This window comes from Nothoprocta perdicaria, unplaced genomic scaffold (assembly GCF_003342845.1).
Source record: "Nothoprocta perdicaria isolate Ctin4 unplaced genomic scaffold, notPer1 scaffold_193, whole genome shotgun sequence".
In the NCBI taxonomy this organism is placed as follows: Eukaryota; Metazoa; Chordata; class Aves; order Tinamiformes; family Tinamidae; genus Nothoprocta; species Nothoprocta perdicaria.
Window position 1 is genome coordinate 1064294 of NW_020455127.1, and position 15832 is coordinate 1080125.

Sequence of the window (15832 nt, forward strand, 5' to 3'; positions counted from 1 at the left end):
GCCTGCGCTCGCGCCGCGCGGAGGTGTGCGGGGGCGGGGGGCAGGAGCAGCGGCCCCATCCACCTGACGGCGGAACGGCCCAATGGCCGCCAGGGAGGGGCGGGGCCAYCTGCGCTTAAAGGGGCAGCGCAACAGGTGGCCGGGCGGCCGTTAGGGCCGTTACGGGGCCCGCCGCGACCCCCATTAGGAGCAGAAACAGCTTTAGACCAACCAAGACACGTGTCTTGCACAGCTCCTTTCGCAGCTTGAGTGCACCGAGGCTGGACACGGAGCAGCTGTTTCCCCACACAGCCCACACTCTCCCCACCCCCATTTAGGATTTGGCCCTAAGAACAGCATTTTGGGGTAAAAAGCACATGCCCTCCACACACACAGACAATATGGACACCTCCTTGAGCTGCAAAGAGACRGCCAGCTCTGTGCAGTGTGAGGAAGCAGAGATGGCGGCCACCAGCCCTGGGGCTGCAGGGATTTGACCYTGCCAGGCAGCTGCCCTTGCCCCGAGCAGCTCACAGCTGCCGCCCGTGCTTGACTCGTCTCATTTGTGTCCCCTTACCCAGAAAAGCGTCACGTTAAGCAAGCACTTCCCCTGCAGTGRGCACCGCGCCGGGAAACAAAATGCCCTTCACGCAAGGAAAATACTGGGATGGAGACTTCTTGGGAAGAGCTAAAGGAACACATGGTAGAAGGAAGTCCACCAAAGCCACTCAGTAGCCAAGAGACTTATCAAGGAGGTATCAGACACTTTCCTGTTTATTTAAACATTCTTTTTTTTAAAAAAAAAGAAATCATCATTAAAGATGATGACTTGTTTCACAGGGCCCACATGTCTGAGAAGCATATAAATATCCTGTAGGTTTCAAACCACCACCTGTTACTTTTCTCCAGAACATTTTTGATTGATGGTCATTTTYCCAGTCAACACAAGAAGCTGAGATTGCATTAAACACAGGCACAGCTCTCCCTGCTTAGGGCGCTTCCCTCTCCTCCGCAGTTTGCAGATCAGACAGCACGCAGCACAACTGCCTTCGCTTATTCATGCTAGGACTTCAGAGCTCTGCAACGCTCACGAGAAAACAAAACCGCCCAGCACACACGGGGCCAGCCCTYGGGGCAGATCATAGAGCTATAGGAACGCAGAACCCACCTTACTTCCTCCAACAACCTTTATTCTGCGCAGCTTTTGAGCCCCCAAAGTCCAAGGATGACAGTGACAACCCCTATCCCCAAGTCCTCCATCTCTCATCATCTTTCTTCTGACATCTTGAACTGAAGGCTGATGCAGGTCTTAACTCTCAGTCCTCCCACTCTGGGTCTTGTTCAAGTGGTCAAAGCTTCTTTGGAGCATAGAAAGAGAGGTCTTAAGCTGTGAAGACAAAAAAAAAAAGTCATCACTCCTCCCATACCTCTTATCCTTGCAGCAGAGAACCAGAATGGTTTGCTCATTCTTTTAAAGATTTGGTGCAGTTTCCCTCAGTGCACTTTCTTTCTCCCTCTTCTTCTACACAGCCGCCTACTTCAAATGACCTTACTGTGCTATCCTAGCAAATATATAACTGTATAATTTATAATATACTATAGATATGCTTAAATTCCCAATACTCTGCTAGATAATAATAGCCCCCAAAAGAAGAGAGTGGCTTATTTTAGTCATGGTCAATGCTCATAGCAAATACTTTATGGAACATGGTGGCARCCAGGCATTAATTTTGTTTTAACCCATGGTTGTGCATTCTGAGCACAAAGTGTCATCAGAATACTGCTAACCCTTAGAAAACACAGATCATGACACTAAAATGCACCATGACTTTTAGGGGGGAAAAAAAAAAAAAGGGGTGATGATATGGAAAAGGTGGTTGAATTTTCACTCCATTCTTCTAGGGGTTTCATTCATTGTGTACTTTTAGCAGGCATTTTAACACTTTGAATTAAGAGCTGTTTGAGTGGTAGGGAGAGAAAGAAACAAAGAAGGTCAAGAAAAACAGAAACTTCTTTTCTACTGTGAAATTTCCAACACTTCAAAATTGAAGTTGTGATCGCAGTGGTTAATAATAGATTAATAGCAATTTTGCATGCAAAGACACCTCTGAACACGAAATACCAAAAAAAGGCTTTTCTTCCCTCCTGCAGTGTGTGGGAGAACAGCTAACTGCTGATGGAGAGGTACATGTGAACTCCGGCATGCACAGCTTCCTCTGTCACATTTTAAGATTTAATAMAGACTTTAAAAAAGTGTATCCATATCAATAAAAATCAGAGTCTGAATTTCCTGTCCTTCACTTGAACTGTAAATTCTACCTAGGAGTTGAACAGTCCAGAACATCACAATTGGAGAGAAAACAGCATCCCACAACATGAGTTTTATGTAACATCCATAAGATGAAAGAGCTGGAAACCACAGCATAAATCACTGGGAAGAAGGGATAATTTCATAGCTGTAGCACCCTCCACCAAACCTCTCCTGAAACATACTGGCTGTACATGTATCTAGGAAGGTCATGGCGAGCAGAGGACAGGATAAACCTGTATTAAGAAACCTCACGAGATAAGCAAGTACTTAATGCTATGCCTTGACTCTTCTTAGGAGAGGAGGATCATTTCTGAATTACTTCAGTCTTCGCTTTGTCATGATTCAGAACTGCATCAATGCACTTCATCAATAAACTTCACTTGACAGCTTTAAGAGAATCATCATGAATATTTAATCTTAGTGGGGTAGGGACAGGGAGAGAAGGAAAAAATATATATATCTATCGAAGATGAACATTGCCTCTACAAAATTCAAGCCTTGAACCAAACCAAGGTGAAAGTAGTCATAAAACATTCAATTAGCGTCATAAAACATCAGACAAAGCTATGGTCAGACATGGGAGAAGAACTGGAAACAGGACTAGCACCAGGAAAGACTGCAAGCTACCTGTTCAAGCATTTCAATTGAATCTCTCAGCACTCCCTTCACATGCTTAACCTGCTCCTTATCATACTGAGGGATCTCTTCTTTTGATACCATTTCTGGAGATATGCTGAAAGAAAAAAGAGATTACATTGAAAGCACAGAACATGCAGGCCTCCATGCCTATCCACAAATGCCCTTTCATTTCTGGGAAGAAAAACAACCACAAAAATGGCCACGAAGGAAAGGGCATGCGTTGTGCCTATAATTTAGTTAAAGGGGCAAGATTTTTGTTCTTACGGAAGCTACTTAAAAGAATTTTACACAGTCATTGCATAACCTCCATATTCATGGCCAGGTTATGTGTTTTTTAAAGCTCATTTGCCAATACCACATCCAAAACAAGTAGCAACATCTGAACATCTTTAGGTCCAAAAATACATGAGGCACCTAACATGGARGCTTGGGGTGGAGGGAGGAATTTACCAAGAGGCAAAACTAGAAGATTAGAAGATAAATGAATCTTTAAGATTAGATTTGAGATGATTCTGTGTGAACTAGCACGAAGTGAACACRCTGGTTATCAGCACCATGCTATTGACAGAAGATGAGTCACAACAGGGTGATAATTGCAAACTGAGGTTAACTCTCCCCAAAAGCAGTTTGCCAAAGAAGTTTAGTGCTTCAAGACGTAGCCAGATATGTTGCTGAATATCGTCACAGACCTCAAAGCTACAACATCCAACAGTTTTTGAAAACTTATTACCAAGTTTCACTGCTCCAGGTCTATTTCTTTAGATCRGATTCTGACATAAGCCAAGGAAGAAAGAAAACAAAGACCAACTTACTTCAGGGTGCTTTCTTCCTGAAGCTGGACATGGTAGAGGGACTGAGCTGCATGTTCAATCTTTGACAGTTTGAGAAACAGTGTTATGTTCAGCAAAACCAAGAGCAGCAAACTATACAGAGAGAACAAGAGTCAGACCGGTTTTAAATTACTCCTCTTACAGTACTGCAAAAAATCAAGATTTGGGTTACAGAGAAATACAGAGAGGATCCCTCCTGAGCTGAAAGGAGGGTGCCATTTCAGGGGAGCATTTTGACATGGGACAGTGCCAACAGTTCCTAGCAAGTAKCTTTGTCATAGGTTGATGTTCCATGGCTTAAATAACAGTAGTGCCTCCCACTGAAGCTTTTTTAACCTAGAAATAAGTAAATACTGGAAAGTGTGCTTTTGTTTTGTTGTTTTTGTAGGATTGGACATATGCCAACCAGAAAGGCAGACTTGTTTGGCAAGTCAGTATTTTCCTTTCATGTATGTCACTTCTCAAGTCCATTCATTTCTCTCTCGTACCTGAGTGCACTCACTCCTGCATTGCTATCCTGCTGCATGCAGTGTGGACAAGCGAGTAYAGTTAACTACAGATGAATACCAAGATGAGCTCCAGTCAAGTCATGTTTTAATGCCAAGTAGTACTTACAAATAGTACTTACAAGATACTCATGACTACGATGATGGTGGTGGTCCTACTTAGAGGATCTCTTTTTCTTTCTGTGTGGAAGAGAAGGAGGTTTAAATAAATGCTCAAGAACATTCCTAAGGGATTCCTGCAGACAAACATCAGGGCTCAGCATTGCACCAAGAATAGCTCAGAGTCAACAGGCTCATGCCAGTGCACAAAATATTGCAGCTTCCATTGGATGCACCGAAAGCAATTTCTGCATCCAGCTCAGACAAGCCAGCTGAACAGCCTGACCCTTCCACCACAAGGGACATCTCTCCTCCCTTCCCACAAAGATACAYTGCAGAGACCATAGCTCTGGCCACCTTCTTTGTAAGCCCAGATATCCCGAGAAGGCAACAGCCGATCCTACTAGTAGCAACCATTCCACACGCACGCTACCRGTCATGCTAGCAAAGATTCCAGCCTGCAGTGCCTCTCTCTTCCTCTTGCTCCCCTGGACATATTGGTCCTGCTACCAATCAATCTGACAGTGTCAAAAACCTTCCAATTRTCCCACAGTCACCAGCTCAGCCTTGGCATCAGTCTGAGGGCAACACTGCAATTGAGTAAAGAGCTTTTACTAGTGAGACAACAGCACCTGACACAAGYAAGGCACAGGTGGAAGTGTACATGTCCTCTCTAAAACAGAAGTCATCCACTGCTGTGAACGGGCTCATCTTCAAATTACGTGATCTCCTTAAACAGCTCCTGCTATCTGTATTTGCTGCCTGGGGCAGGAGGAGCACATCAAGGCTGCAGCCCTGCACCAGCACAGACGCGCTCACTGCAAGGGAGGAGCAGCAGTGCCAAAGCTAAGGGCTCTGCAAGGAGTCGCAGCGAAAAGGAAACCCTCAAACATGCTCCCAACGCTCTCCGATGCCCAGGGTCGTCTCCCCTCCTTCCAAAGGGCTTTTGCTCCTACTTCACTACTCAATTTGCCCTGCGTCATGAAATTCTGTGTTCTYTGGCACACAGCCGCGCGCATATGTTCTCCATCTCTGTAGGAGCAGTTCCTGTACAACAGATGGGGTTCAGGCACGGTGGGCTTGGTGGCAGTGGAACTGCAAGAACTGCTTCAGGGACGCCAAAGTTACAGAACAAACAAAAATTGAATTGTTTAATGAGAAGAGTATGAGATGGTAAGGCCAACTGGTGAGGAAGCTTAAGCATCTCATAAATCAGGCATGTAATTTGAATAAATAAAAATATATATTTTTCAGCAACTTCTCAAAAACCAGGTTTAATTGAGTCCCACTCCCACCTCACTTTCAATCCTAGGCAGCTCTAGTGCACCATTAGGAGTTTTTCGTTTTGAGGAAAAGAAGCAAGGGCAGATTAGATTTGATTGCATGAAATACTCATCATAAAGTGAGCACATGTCCCAAATCTATTTGATGCAAGCCTGAGTATGCTACTGCACTTGCCATCACAACAGTTAAATGAAGACAGCAAGAATCACATGTACACAAGTGTTTCTCTTGTACCGTTTCAATTTAAGAATCAGAACTTATTTGAACACACTTTTTGGACAATATCTCATATAAAAATCAAATCCTACCTACTATGCCACCCTGTGGCTCTAGCCCCATGTCACCAGAGGAGTGCTGGGAGGAGCGTTTGGGAAGCGATTCCGCCAAACCCCGGTGTAAAGTGCGTCGTCTTCGTCTTAAGGCAACTAGTTTTCCAGAATCTTCTATGGATTGACTGATTGCATATTCCTCCATTAGCAGTTCCGATTCTGCAGCAGAAAATAAAGCTCCTTAACTTTCCATTTGCGCTATCTGGAGAAAGCCTAGCATGGAAGGCTTACGTTGTGAGTTGCTACAGTGGGTGACGGAGAGAAAAACAGGCGAGTCTTCCAGTAAGTGAACTTAAAGCAAGTTACTAACTTAAGTTACACTTTAAACCTGTTATTACCCAACTTCTTTACTGCATTTAACTCTTAAACTGCGCTTCACGTGCTTCCTATATACAATGTACATATTTGTCTTACRCAGGGTGGTGTTGTGGGTGTGCTAGGCTGCAGCACCTCCCGAGACGCCGTCAGCCTGATGGTCTGGGAGCTGTGTTAGGCTGGAAAGGCTGCAGCTGGACAGGCTGTCAGCAGCGGAGTGGGGAGGCGTTAGAAGCAATGCAGTCGTAGCGTGGGACCTGCTCCTCTGGGCACTCAAGATCAAGGAAATAACTGGATTAAGTGGAAACACAAGCGGTTCAGAGTAACTACTTTGCTCCTGCTCCCTTCAGAAAGCAGCAGGGTACACAGGAGCCCTCTGCTAGCATTAGGCCACCAGGTTTCTCTCTGCAGGTGTACTGAAGAGGGGAAGTTCYGACTTGGGGATTCCTTTGGTGCTACCTTGTTTTCACATCATTCCTCAGGGAATCAAGTTTCACAGACATTAAGACACACACAGGGAAAAYGGACTCCTCGTGCCATCACAAAGAGCAAAACCTCACCAAGCTGTTTGAAGTTCTCCTGTATTCCTCCCCAGGTGTTCTTCTCAATTACAGACTTGACAAGGCCCCAAGGCTGTTTTTTGTACTTGACTTCTGAGGAAACCCTAATAAAGAGAACAGAGCAGTGAGAAGAGTCCCCTGCGGGGTGACAAACYGTAACACATCTCACCTGCACAGGCCTCTAGCCCATGTCCAAAATCTGAAATACCAACCAGAATTGCCCTGACTTTCCACCTGAACAGCACTTAACACCAAAGCAGAGAGACACAGACACCAGCAACGACAATACCCTTAAGTAAAGCCTCAGGAATTTAGATAATATAAGAAACATTTCCAAGTTTCTTTTCCTTTCAGACTCAGCAGAGAAAATTTGTCTCTGCAAAGCGYTCTGACTGGTTCAGAACATGTTATAGGCTTCAAATTAGGAAGTCTTTCCCCCCTCCCCCCCCACATGTGTATAGATGAGGTTTTACATAGGCACTGCAATGGCAGCAGGGGAAGGGAAGAGAAAAAAAAAAAAGGAGACAATATTAGCACTCAAACACCAAATGTTAGAAAGGATCAAGTTGGTTGATTCAAAGACACAAATACAGCCCTTGGAAAGGAAGAATAACTCACGAGGACTCATTCACAAGCATGGCCCCAAGCCCTTCTTCCCCTTCACCCGCCCCCCTCCAGGTACAGCGCTAGTCTCACGCTATGACAGAGCTGAAGATGAACCTGAATAAACCCAGGCTTGCCTGCCTTTCTGGGTGATAACGGCTTGTGAGATAAAGGGTCTTACTAAAGACAACCCAGAAAGAGCTACTAAAAATGATCAGAAGGTGATCTGAAGTGATCAGAAAGTCTGACAAATACTGTGAACATGGAATTCGATCACAGCTGGCATTTTGGTTTTGACAAAAGGGAAAGGGAAGCATCTTTTAAGACCTTCTCATCTACCAAGAATCTTTAGGATTAAGACCAGTTCTCAAACACCTCCATTAGAAAGAGAGTTCCTTTTCGCCCTTAGCTCCCTGTGGAGCTCTTCTGCAGGCTCTTAGTAATGTTATTTCAGAAACCACACATCAAAATATCTTATCTGGTTCTGACTTAAGACAATGCACTCTAAAACCCTGCAGGCTGTTTAGAACCCGGCCCACACTCTCAAGAGATGAGTGCAACCAACGCAGGAGCTTCTTTCTCTCTGATAACCGGATCTAAGGACAGCAAGTCTACGACAGGAGACACCGACTTTATGTTTCCAGAAGACATCTCCCATCTTACAAGGCATTGACCTTGAATGACTTGTACTGACCTTCACAAGCAGGTCTTGTTGTTGCAGTGACCTGTTAACACACGCACCCACCTTGGCCCCTGCCCTCCCACTGCGGCCCCCCGGCTCACCGTAGCCGGCACTTGTGACTGGACGTGCGGCTGATGTAGTACCGGTTCACAGTGTAGAAATAGTCGTGGTAGGGGACGTCGTGGGTCAGCACCTCTGCATCCACCTGGTAAGACTCGCCTTTCTGGCTCTGTTTATGCAGGATCTGCCCAGGAAATAAAATAGAGGAAATAAATACTAATGCGGCTCAATTTCTCCCTTTTTTCAGCCTGAATTCCTTGGAGTAGAGCAACCATCTCCAAGTGAGCTGGAGTAGGTAAAAAGCCTAAACAAGCATAATAAAAAATTGTAAAGAAAGACAAGCAGGGGCTGCTGGGGAAAGAAGATACCTCCAACTAYAGTCAATACAGGCAGCTATTGTACTCATCTTTTTCCCCCCGTTACCACTTCTTCAAGAGCAACACACAAGTCAAGCCACTGCCTTATTAGCACCAGTCTGCTTTCCATTTCAGATAGGAGACCTATCCCAGGGCACAATCCAGGGCATTTTCCGCCCCCATCCCACTCTGCCCCAGCTCTTCCCCTCAATTCATCCACTAAAACACTAATAATTTTTCCTACAGAGTCTGTGGGAGAAGCATACAGCGCCCTGTACAGGTGTGATGGCCAAGCTGACTACATCAGCATTTGCTCAGTAAGTGTGAGGTGGGCAGCAAGCCACCCTATATTTAAACTCCAAAGCCACAGTCTGCTCACTGCACTCTACTGCAGAGCCAGTTGTGACCTTCCCTTTTCTTTAGGGGACACTGGGCAGCCACACGGGTTACCTGCTTTTCAGTGGCAGTTGTGAACTTCCCACAGAGTGGATTGTTGATCGTTATAGTGTAGGTCAAAGTCCTCAGCTGGTTACCACTGGTGTCTCTGTTCCACGGAGTTGATACTGCATCTAGATGACAGGTTAAGCACACTAAACCACAGGMGGAAGTGCATCGTGGGCTAAATTACCTAAAGGCACCATTTCCACCCCTGCATATCAAAGCAACCAGTTTAAGAGCAGCAGCAGCAGGGAGAGGCACGGTAAGCTCATTCTARGCGGTGGGAGTCTTGCAGGAGAAGTGAAATTTGCAGTTCACTGAGTGAACAAAATTAAGATGAGAAGTATGGAAGCCGAAGCTGGTGCTGCTGAAGGAAACAYGGGGAGGAGGTGTAAAATGTGAATGAAAATATGCCACTTCCCAGCTGCTTCGGGAGTTGGGGATTCACTTAGCAATCCCAAAATGCTTTTGCCACTCTGCCTTCAAATAAGTATTACCCTTGAAGGGACTTAATTTTCTGTTCTTATAATCTCAATGAATAAAGTTTACTCATCCAGAAAATTAAAGCCTGTGAGCATCATTTAGGAGAATGCAACAGTTTCTTCTGTGCCTGCTGTACGGATTCCACTATTTTGGGGACATAATGTGTCCCACACAATGCAACAACTTAATAACCTATCCAAAGCCCAAGGATTATGGTTGTGATATAGTATGCTCTGAAACGAGGTTCTGTTCTGAAATATGACTGATCTATGCAAACAACAGGGCAGCTTGAGATATTCTTTTTTAGTAGAAGATTAGAATTGCAAAATTAATCACAAGGAGAACCTAAAGTTCAACTCAACCCTATTTAACATTTCAGGATAATTTACCGCAGAAGGGAGAAGCGTGTATTACCTACTATACTCCTGGAGCTGAGGAACCTCTGCATGAAGTGGGAATTGGTGAAAAGGATTTCAAACATCTTGTCTGCAGTGATGTGGAAAACTCTGTTTATAAAAATTCTCCCATAGAGATCATTCTCAGAGACAGCCTCCTTCACTGTTAAGAAAAGGTAGAGTTCAGGTTAAGAAAGAGCAACCCCTTGCAAAAACTTCTTAATACTCCAAGCTTTATTAGAGCTCAAGCTCTTTCCAAGCCTGCATCAGCTGCCTTTGCCCTCGGAAATCTAACAAGCCAGGAGCTGGYGTCACAGTTCAGCGGGTTGCCTGCAAGAGCAAAGCCCAGAGCTGATTTTCTAGCCCTCCCCAATTTATCTCCCTTTACAAACGTAAGCTGATAAATCAACAACTCAGAGTCCTGTCCTTTTAGTTCTGCTTTCGCTGTTCTACTAATCCTATAAAAATTATTTTGGAAGATGGAAGTTCTTCATTTAATATGTGCCTATTGCACAAAGGACACAGGGCAAGGCAAGCAGGACAGTGAGGGCACGTTAGTTCTGATTTTTATTTGTGGCACCTTTCAGATTACTGCTTTTAATTTCTATCTGTAGTATCCATGTTCCAGATGACCAGCTCTAAACTCACAAAAACACCCTTTCCCAAACTGTTACTCCCTCTCTATCTRTTAGAAGTGGAATAAAATGTGCCTTACTCCCGTTTACAGTACTGAAAAACAGCACCAAGATACATTCTCAGCCTCCCCTATTTCAGGCCACTGACAAGGACCCCAGTTGTTTACTGGGCCAGCAACACTGAGTTGGGCTTTTTCTGCCTCTGATGGGTGCTGCTATGACTCAGCTTTGTGGTTTTCTCAGCTACTCTTGCAAGAGATGAAGGACAGAACTATAATCCTAAAAGTAAAGTGGCTTCTTGTGCCTGCCTCAATCTGCATCTTTTAGAAACAAGCCTAGCTTAAGTTAGTATCACACAAACAAAACCAACAACCCCACCACCAAAAACAAAATACTACTGAAAGTAAATCTCAGGGAAGTGAAGGCAGAAGCCAGGCCAGCTAAGCTTTCATTTGACAGAAACGAATGCTCAGAGCTAGCAAAGATCAACACCAGCCACAGCACAAAGGCMGCTTGAATATCATGCTATAGTTCACAAGCTGCCTATAGGCTAAGGTTACAGCACTTAAAACATTACTCTCCTGTAGCAGTCAATGTTGATAAATGCAAATGGAGCAACTAAACACCAGACAAAACAACCTAATGAAACTCAATTCCAACTCCCAGCAAACTAGTATTCCAATTCTCCTAGCCCCATAAAAGGCTCTATAACATTAACATATCTCAACACAGAAGGAAACTTTTACCTCATCAGGCTTTAAGATAGGACCCCAGAAGTGCTTAAGTGCTCCACTTTTATGCTTGTACAAGMGGGACTTCCTGCCTACGCTACCTTCTGCTTACGAAACATCTATTTATTCGCCGAGTCGAACACAAAGGGAGCGGGTATTTTGAGAGGTCTGTTTAGCAACCCTGGCAGAGCCAGCATTTGCTAGCAAGCAGCTTCTGCTGTGCAGAAGAGACTGCAGGCAGCCAGAAATGCAGCCTGGCTTTTCAGCCTACACTGACTACGCTTCCTCTCGGCGTTGTGCCTGGTTCCACCAGAATTCAAGCTCTGGGTGAGTGCAGGTTCCCCCTCAGTTAGTCAGCCCCCATGTTACAGACGTCTACCAATCTGGAGTGCATTTTGCCATGCCCATCTTCTACTAAGGAGGCAAGAAACCTCCGATACTCTGGTGCTGACTACCCTCTGGCTGCCACCCACGAGCAGATTGACTCAGCCCGCCTTTGCTGTGGCCAAGGAATCGCCACCACCACCTGAGAAATACAAAGGCCCAGGCACAGCCAAGTCCCTGGCACCGGCTGAGCTCTCACAGCTCCTCGTTTACGTGCTGGCAAATGCAAGGCAATACAGACCTCTTTTGCTCCATGAGGCTTAGCTCATGATTTTATATTCACTTAGTATGATTTTATATTCACCCATATCATCTAAGGACAGACACACAGTTTTTGTGCTGACGGACTGGAACCTGATAAACCACGGCAGCTTCTATGCCAAAAGCCCAMGCATTATTAAAGTCCAGACTTTGCTACTGGGAGTATTTTTCTCTACAAGCACCAAAGTCTCTCCCTTTGCTCTAAGCCTTAGGCTATGGCGAATTCTCATCACTTGGCTCTTAAGYGAGAGCATTCATGGTCTAGAACATCTTTTACTCTGCAGACAGAGGCTCCTGTTACCTGACGTGCTGCGTATTGACTGTTTCTTAGAAACACGACTAAGCAGGCGGCGAGCTGCCAAGTGCTGGGAGGGACGTTCCTGATGGTTTTACATGCAGCCCGGCAGGTTTTGACAAACCCACGGTGTTACCAAGAGCATTCTCCAGAAACCCCAGCTGAAGTTCAGGTTGAAGTTGAGGCTGGAACAAACATTTTACAGATTGTGTGCGACTGATTCAGAAAATACCCTTTATGAACAAAAGGCATCTACTTCTGCAAACCCTAGTCTAGCCCCTCAGCTTTGTTATTCTAGCCCTTCAGCAACACACAGTAATCAACTGCTAGTKCTTGCAGCCGTGGTGTATCTATAGATGAATCAGAGACACCATCTGATGGTAAGAAAACACCGGATTATTCAGAATAAGGGAGGCTCCCCAGGGACCAAGGTCTGGAAGCGACTGCATTGCCCAGCGCATCCCCGTCCGGCAGAGAGAGCTCCCTCCCACACCACTGCCGTGCGCTTCGTAAGGTCATTCCCATCACTGCAAGGGAAGCTGTAAAATACTCCTTGAATATAAAACCATTATGTGCCAGTGATTGCAGAGGTTTGGAAGCCTCTGCAGTGCTAGACAAGACAGAAAAAAAACGGAGGAGGAAGGAGACAAGAGCTATTTCTGTTCTTCGAGCTCCCTTTAACCACTAACAGCTTGCAAAGCTTGAAGAAAGCCACAAGCAAATAAAATAACATAAAAAGAAAGAGGGGAAGAGCACCCCCAGCCTATGCAGGGACTGCCAGCAGATCGGCAGGACTTKATTTCTGCAGCCTGCAAAAAGGGGAGAAATGAAGACCCCAACCAGAAGGGCCCCAAAGTCAAGTCAATAAAATCTCTTCGGAGAATGACTGAGTTCCATGTACAACCTGTGTCAAGGCTACAGCAGCAGGACTAACTGTAATCAAGGAACTCTGCCATAYTTGGAAAGGCTTAGTATAAACTTGGAAAGAGGTGCTGAGCAAATTTGGGGAAGAGATYTGCTTTTCTCAGCTTACCAAAACCGCGTGTGTGCCTCCTGCCTGCAAGCAACGCGGGTTTCTTCTCAACTCCAAAGCAACAGCTACTCGACACTTATACATCAAACATGTATTTTCAGKGGTTTGCTTAATGTCAACAAGGTAACAGGACTAGTCTTTACATACACCGTACACCCAGAATTTCACATTTTGAAATAAACAGGACTGAACTCCTTTCAACCACTCTGTGTATCTATTTCACCCCCCATATTCCCCCCTATCTGCAAGAAGAGACAACCCACGGCTATACCCAGCTCACACTACCACAGCAAGAGCAATGAGGCTTTCCTGCAGATTACACATTTAGGGTGAATATTAACACAAAYAGTGCAAAAAGCCTCTCAAGCATATGCAAAGTGCTCGGAAATTTTATGATGTCCCACATACCCAGCAAAACTTTCTAACAGAAGGCAAGCAAACAAACCCCCACGTTTTCCACTTCCAAGCTTTCCCCTTTGAAGTATTTCATGCTGCCACACATTGTAGATGCATGTACATACATACAAAAGAGTTATTTGAAAAAAAAATATTCAGAATCTGTTGATTCTCTTTTGGGAATATATATGCTATACTCAAGTGTAAATTTCAGAAAACAAGTTTTATCTTCAGCTGCAGATACTGCTTTTTCGCTGAAGCAGAAAACTCCTGTCACAGTCCAAGGTTATCCTCAGGCCCTAAGAAAGCAAGAAGCACCACAGTGTACTCCATAAAGCCAGTGGGGCAAAGAGGCCCCCTGCCCCACAATGGGGTGGGCAATGCCTAGTACCTGGGCACTTGTGTTGCCCTGATGTTCTGGCTTTCAGCAGCAGCAGACCCTGCTGCTGCAGAATGATGGCCTGGAGCTGAGCCCTCACCTTAGCTGCCAGGAGGCCTCCGTGGGCAGCCCAAGCATGAGCCAGAGGACACAAGACAGTAATCAGCACGGGTAAGCCTTGGCCAYGGACGGAAGGTACTTTCTTTTGCATGAAGGAATTCACCTTGTATTAGCTATACTGCAGTTGTGGACAACTGCAATCTGCAATAGAAAACAGACAGGGAAACAAAAGAAAAGAAATTCTGAGCATGAAGAGGGGAATCCAGAGAGATTAATGTGTTGTAGGACTAGAAAATCCTGCTCTGAATACAGAACAGCCCACTCGTCTTGATGGGAGYAAGGAGATATAAGAAAAGCAGCATGAATCTGGCTCTCCTGAAGACAGACATCTCCAGTCTAGCATATTCTATTTGTCCAACRGCAACACAAAGATGACAGGTAGTCTCTGCCACCATTATTTAGGTAAGCAGCAGCAGCAAAGACTATTTTCAGTTACACTGAAGACTTCCATCATTAAAGAGCCAAAGGAGAGAGAGAACTCTTGCTATGAGGATAGAAAAAAAACACAAAGGTATCTAAAACACCAGAAGGCTGACGCTTCCTGCTGCTCTAGGAGATACACCTGTGATGAAGGAAGCAATTTGTAAAGCTCAGGTGTGTAGGAGTATGGTATATACAGCAATCTSTTGGAATAAGCAGGCTCCCAAGAGTTATATACCTTGAACATGCAATACAAGTGGAATTCCAACTCCAGTGAAAACAGAAGCAATGTAGGTGAGCAAAAGGAAAGGTAACAAGCAGCRAAGAATATCCTCAGGCAAGGATCATAACTTGCAGGTGTTTGGTCCATAACTTAGAAGTCTTCCTGGTCATGCTAGTGCTGCCAACTTACTACCTTCTGCAAGGACTTTCAATTGCCTCTGAGCGGAGCGATGAGGCGCAGTTTCTTGGCCAGATTAAAAGCTTGCCTTGACAGACAATATTGCTTTGCTCCTGCCAACATATAAGGAAAGTAACTTCTACCTCTGTATGAGATAATATCCCCAGCKACATCTGAGCACACAGCTGCTGAGCTCCCCCCTTCATTTCATCTGCCTCCCTCTCACATGGCTGTGCAGTCATCGCAGGTTGTGTGCGCCTGGTACCAGGGGTGTTTACAGGGCTCATTCCTGGGGTATTTAGCAGAACCTCTACCACAGCTTGCATCATACACACCAGCACCTCCAACAGCTGTGGCCCTTTGGCCCAAAAGCAAGGGTAACGCTTCTCCTCAAGAGAGGGGCACCTGGAAGGGGTTTTGGGGGGACAGAGCAGATACCCACAGAATTCAGCCCAATTCTCTGCCCTTCAGTCAAGGTGATAACCAAAGCAAGGCACACTCCAGCCTTATACCATCTTCGGAGGAACAGTAAAGTCCTGTTCAAAAGCACTACGAGGCCGACAGCGACACTCTTCTGTTCTAAGGCAGGAACTAGAAAGAAGGCAACACAGCCAAATTATATCCACTAYGTTACTACAGTATCCAAGGTCCACCTAGGCTTCCACTGTGCAGTGAAACGTGCGGATGGTAGAGCAGAACCCACTGAGATACAAACTCTGTTAGCATACAAAAGGGTAAACAGCTCTAAAATACCTTTAATATTTTTAAGGTTTGCCATCTTCAGAGCAGGATTCAGAACATGCACAAATACAATCCACCAATAATACTGAAACCTATAGGCCTTAAGAAATTTGTAGTGCATAAAAGATCTCACAGAAGTTTGAGAGCAGCTGGAAATGTTTCCCCTCA

The 15832-nt window shown here is 45.2% G+C and overlaps 1 protein-coding gene across 1 annotated transcript in view; it reads right to left on the reverse strand.

Moving 5' to 3' along the window:
• Positions 1 to 788: 788 nt before the first annotated feature.
• Positions 789 to 15832, reverse strand: part of GRAMD1C (GRAM domain containing 1C) — a 42878-nt gene continuing 27834 nt past the window's right edge. Inside the window, exons 9-17 of the mRNA XM_026037237.1 lie at positions 9889 to 10032; positions 9004 to 9122; positions 8239 to 8381; positions 6853 to 6956; positions 5957 to 6136; positions 4388 to 4445; positions 3742 to 3852; positions 2918 to 3023; positions 789 to 1366 (exon numbers count right to left, since the gene is read on the reverse strand). Coding sequence (XP_025893022.1) covers positions 1289 to 1366; positions 2918 to 3023; positions 3742 to 3852; positions 4388 to 4445; positions 5957 to 6136; positions 6853 to 6956; positions 8239 to 8381; positions 9004 to 9122; positions 9889 to 10032 — 1043 coding nt within the window. The 3' untranslated portion in view covers positions 789 to 1288. The remainder of the gene's footprint in view (positions 1367 to 2917; positions 3024 to 3741; positions 3853 to 4387; positions 4446 to 5956; positions 6137 to 6852; positions 6957 to 8238; positions 8382 to 9003; positions 9123 to 9888; positions 10033 to 15832) is intronic.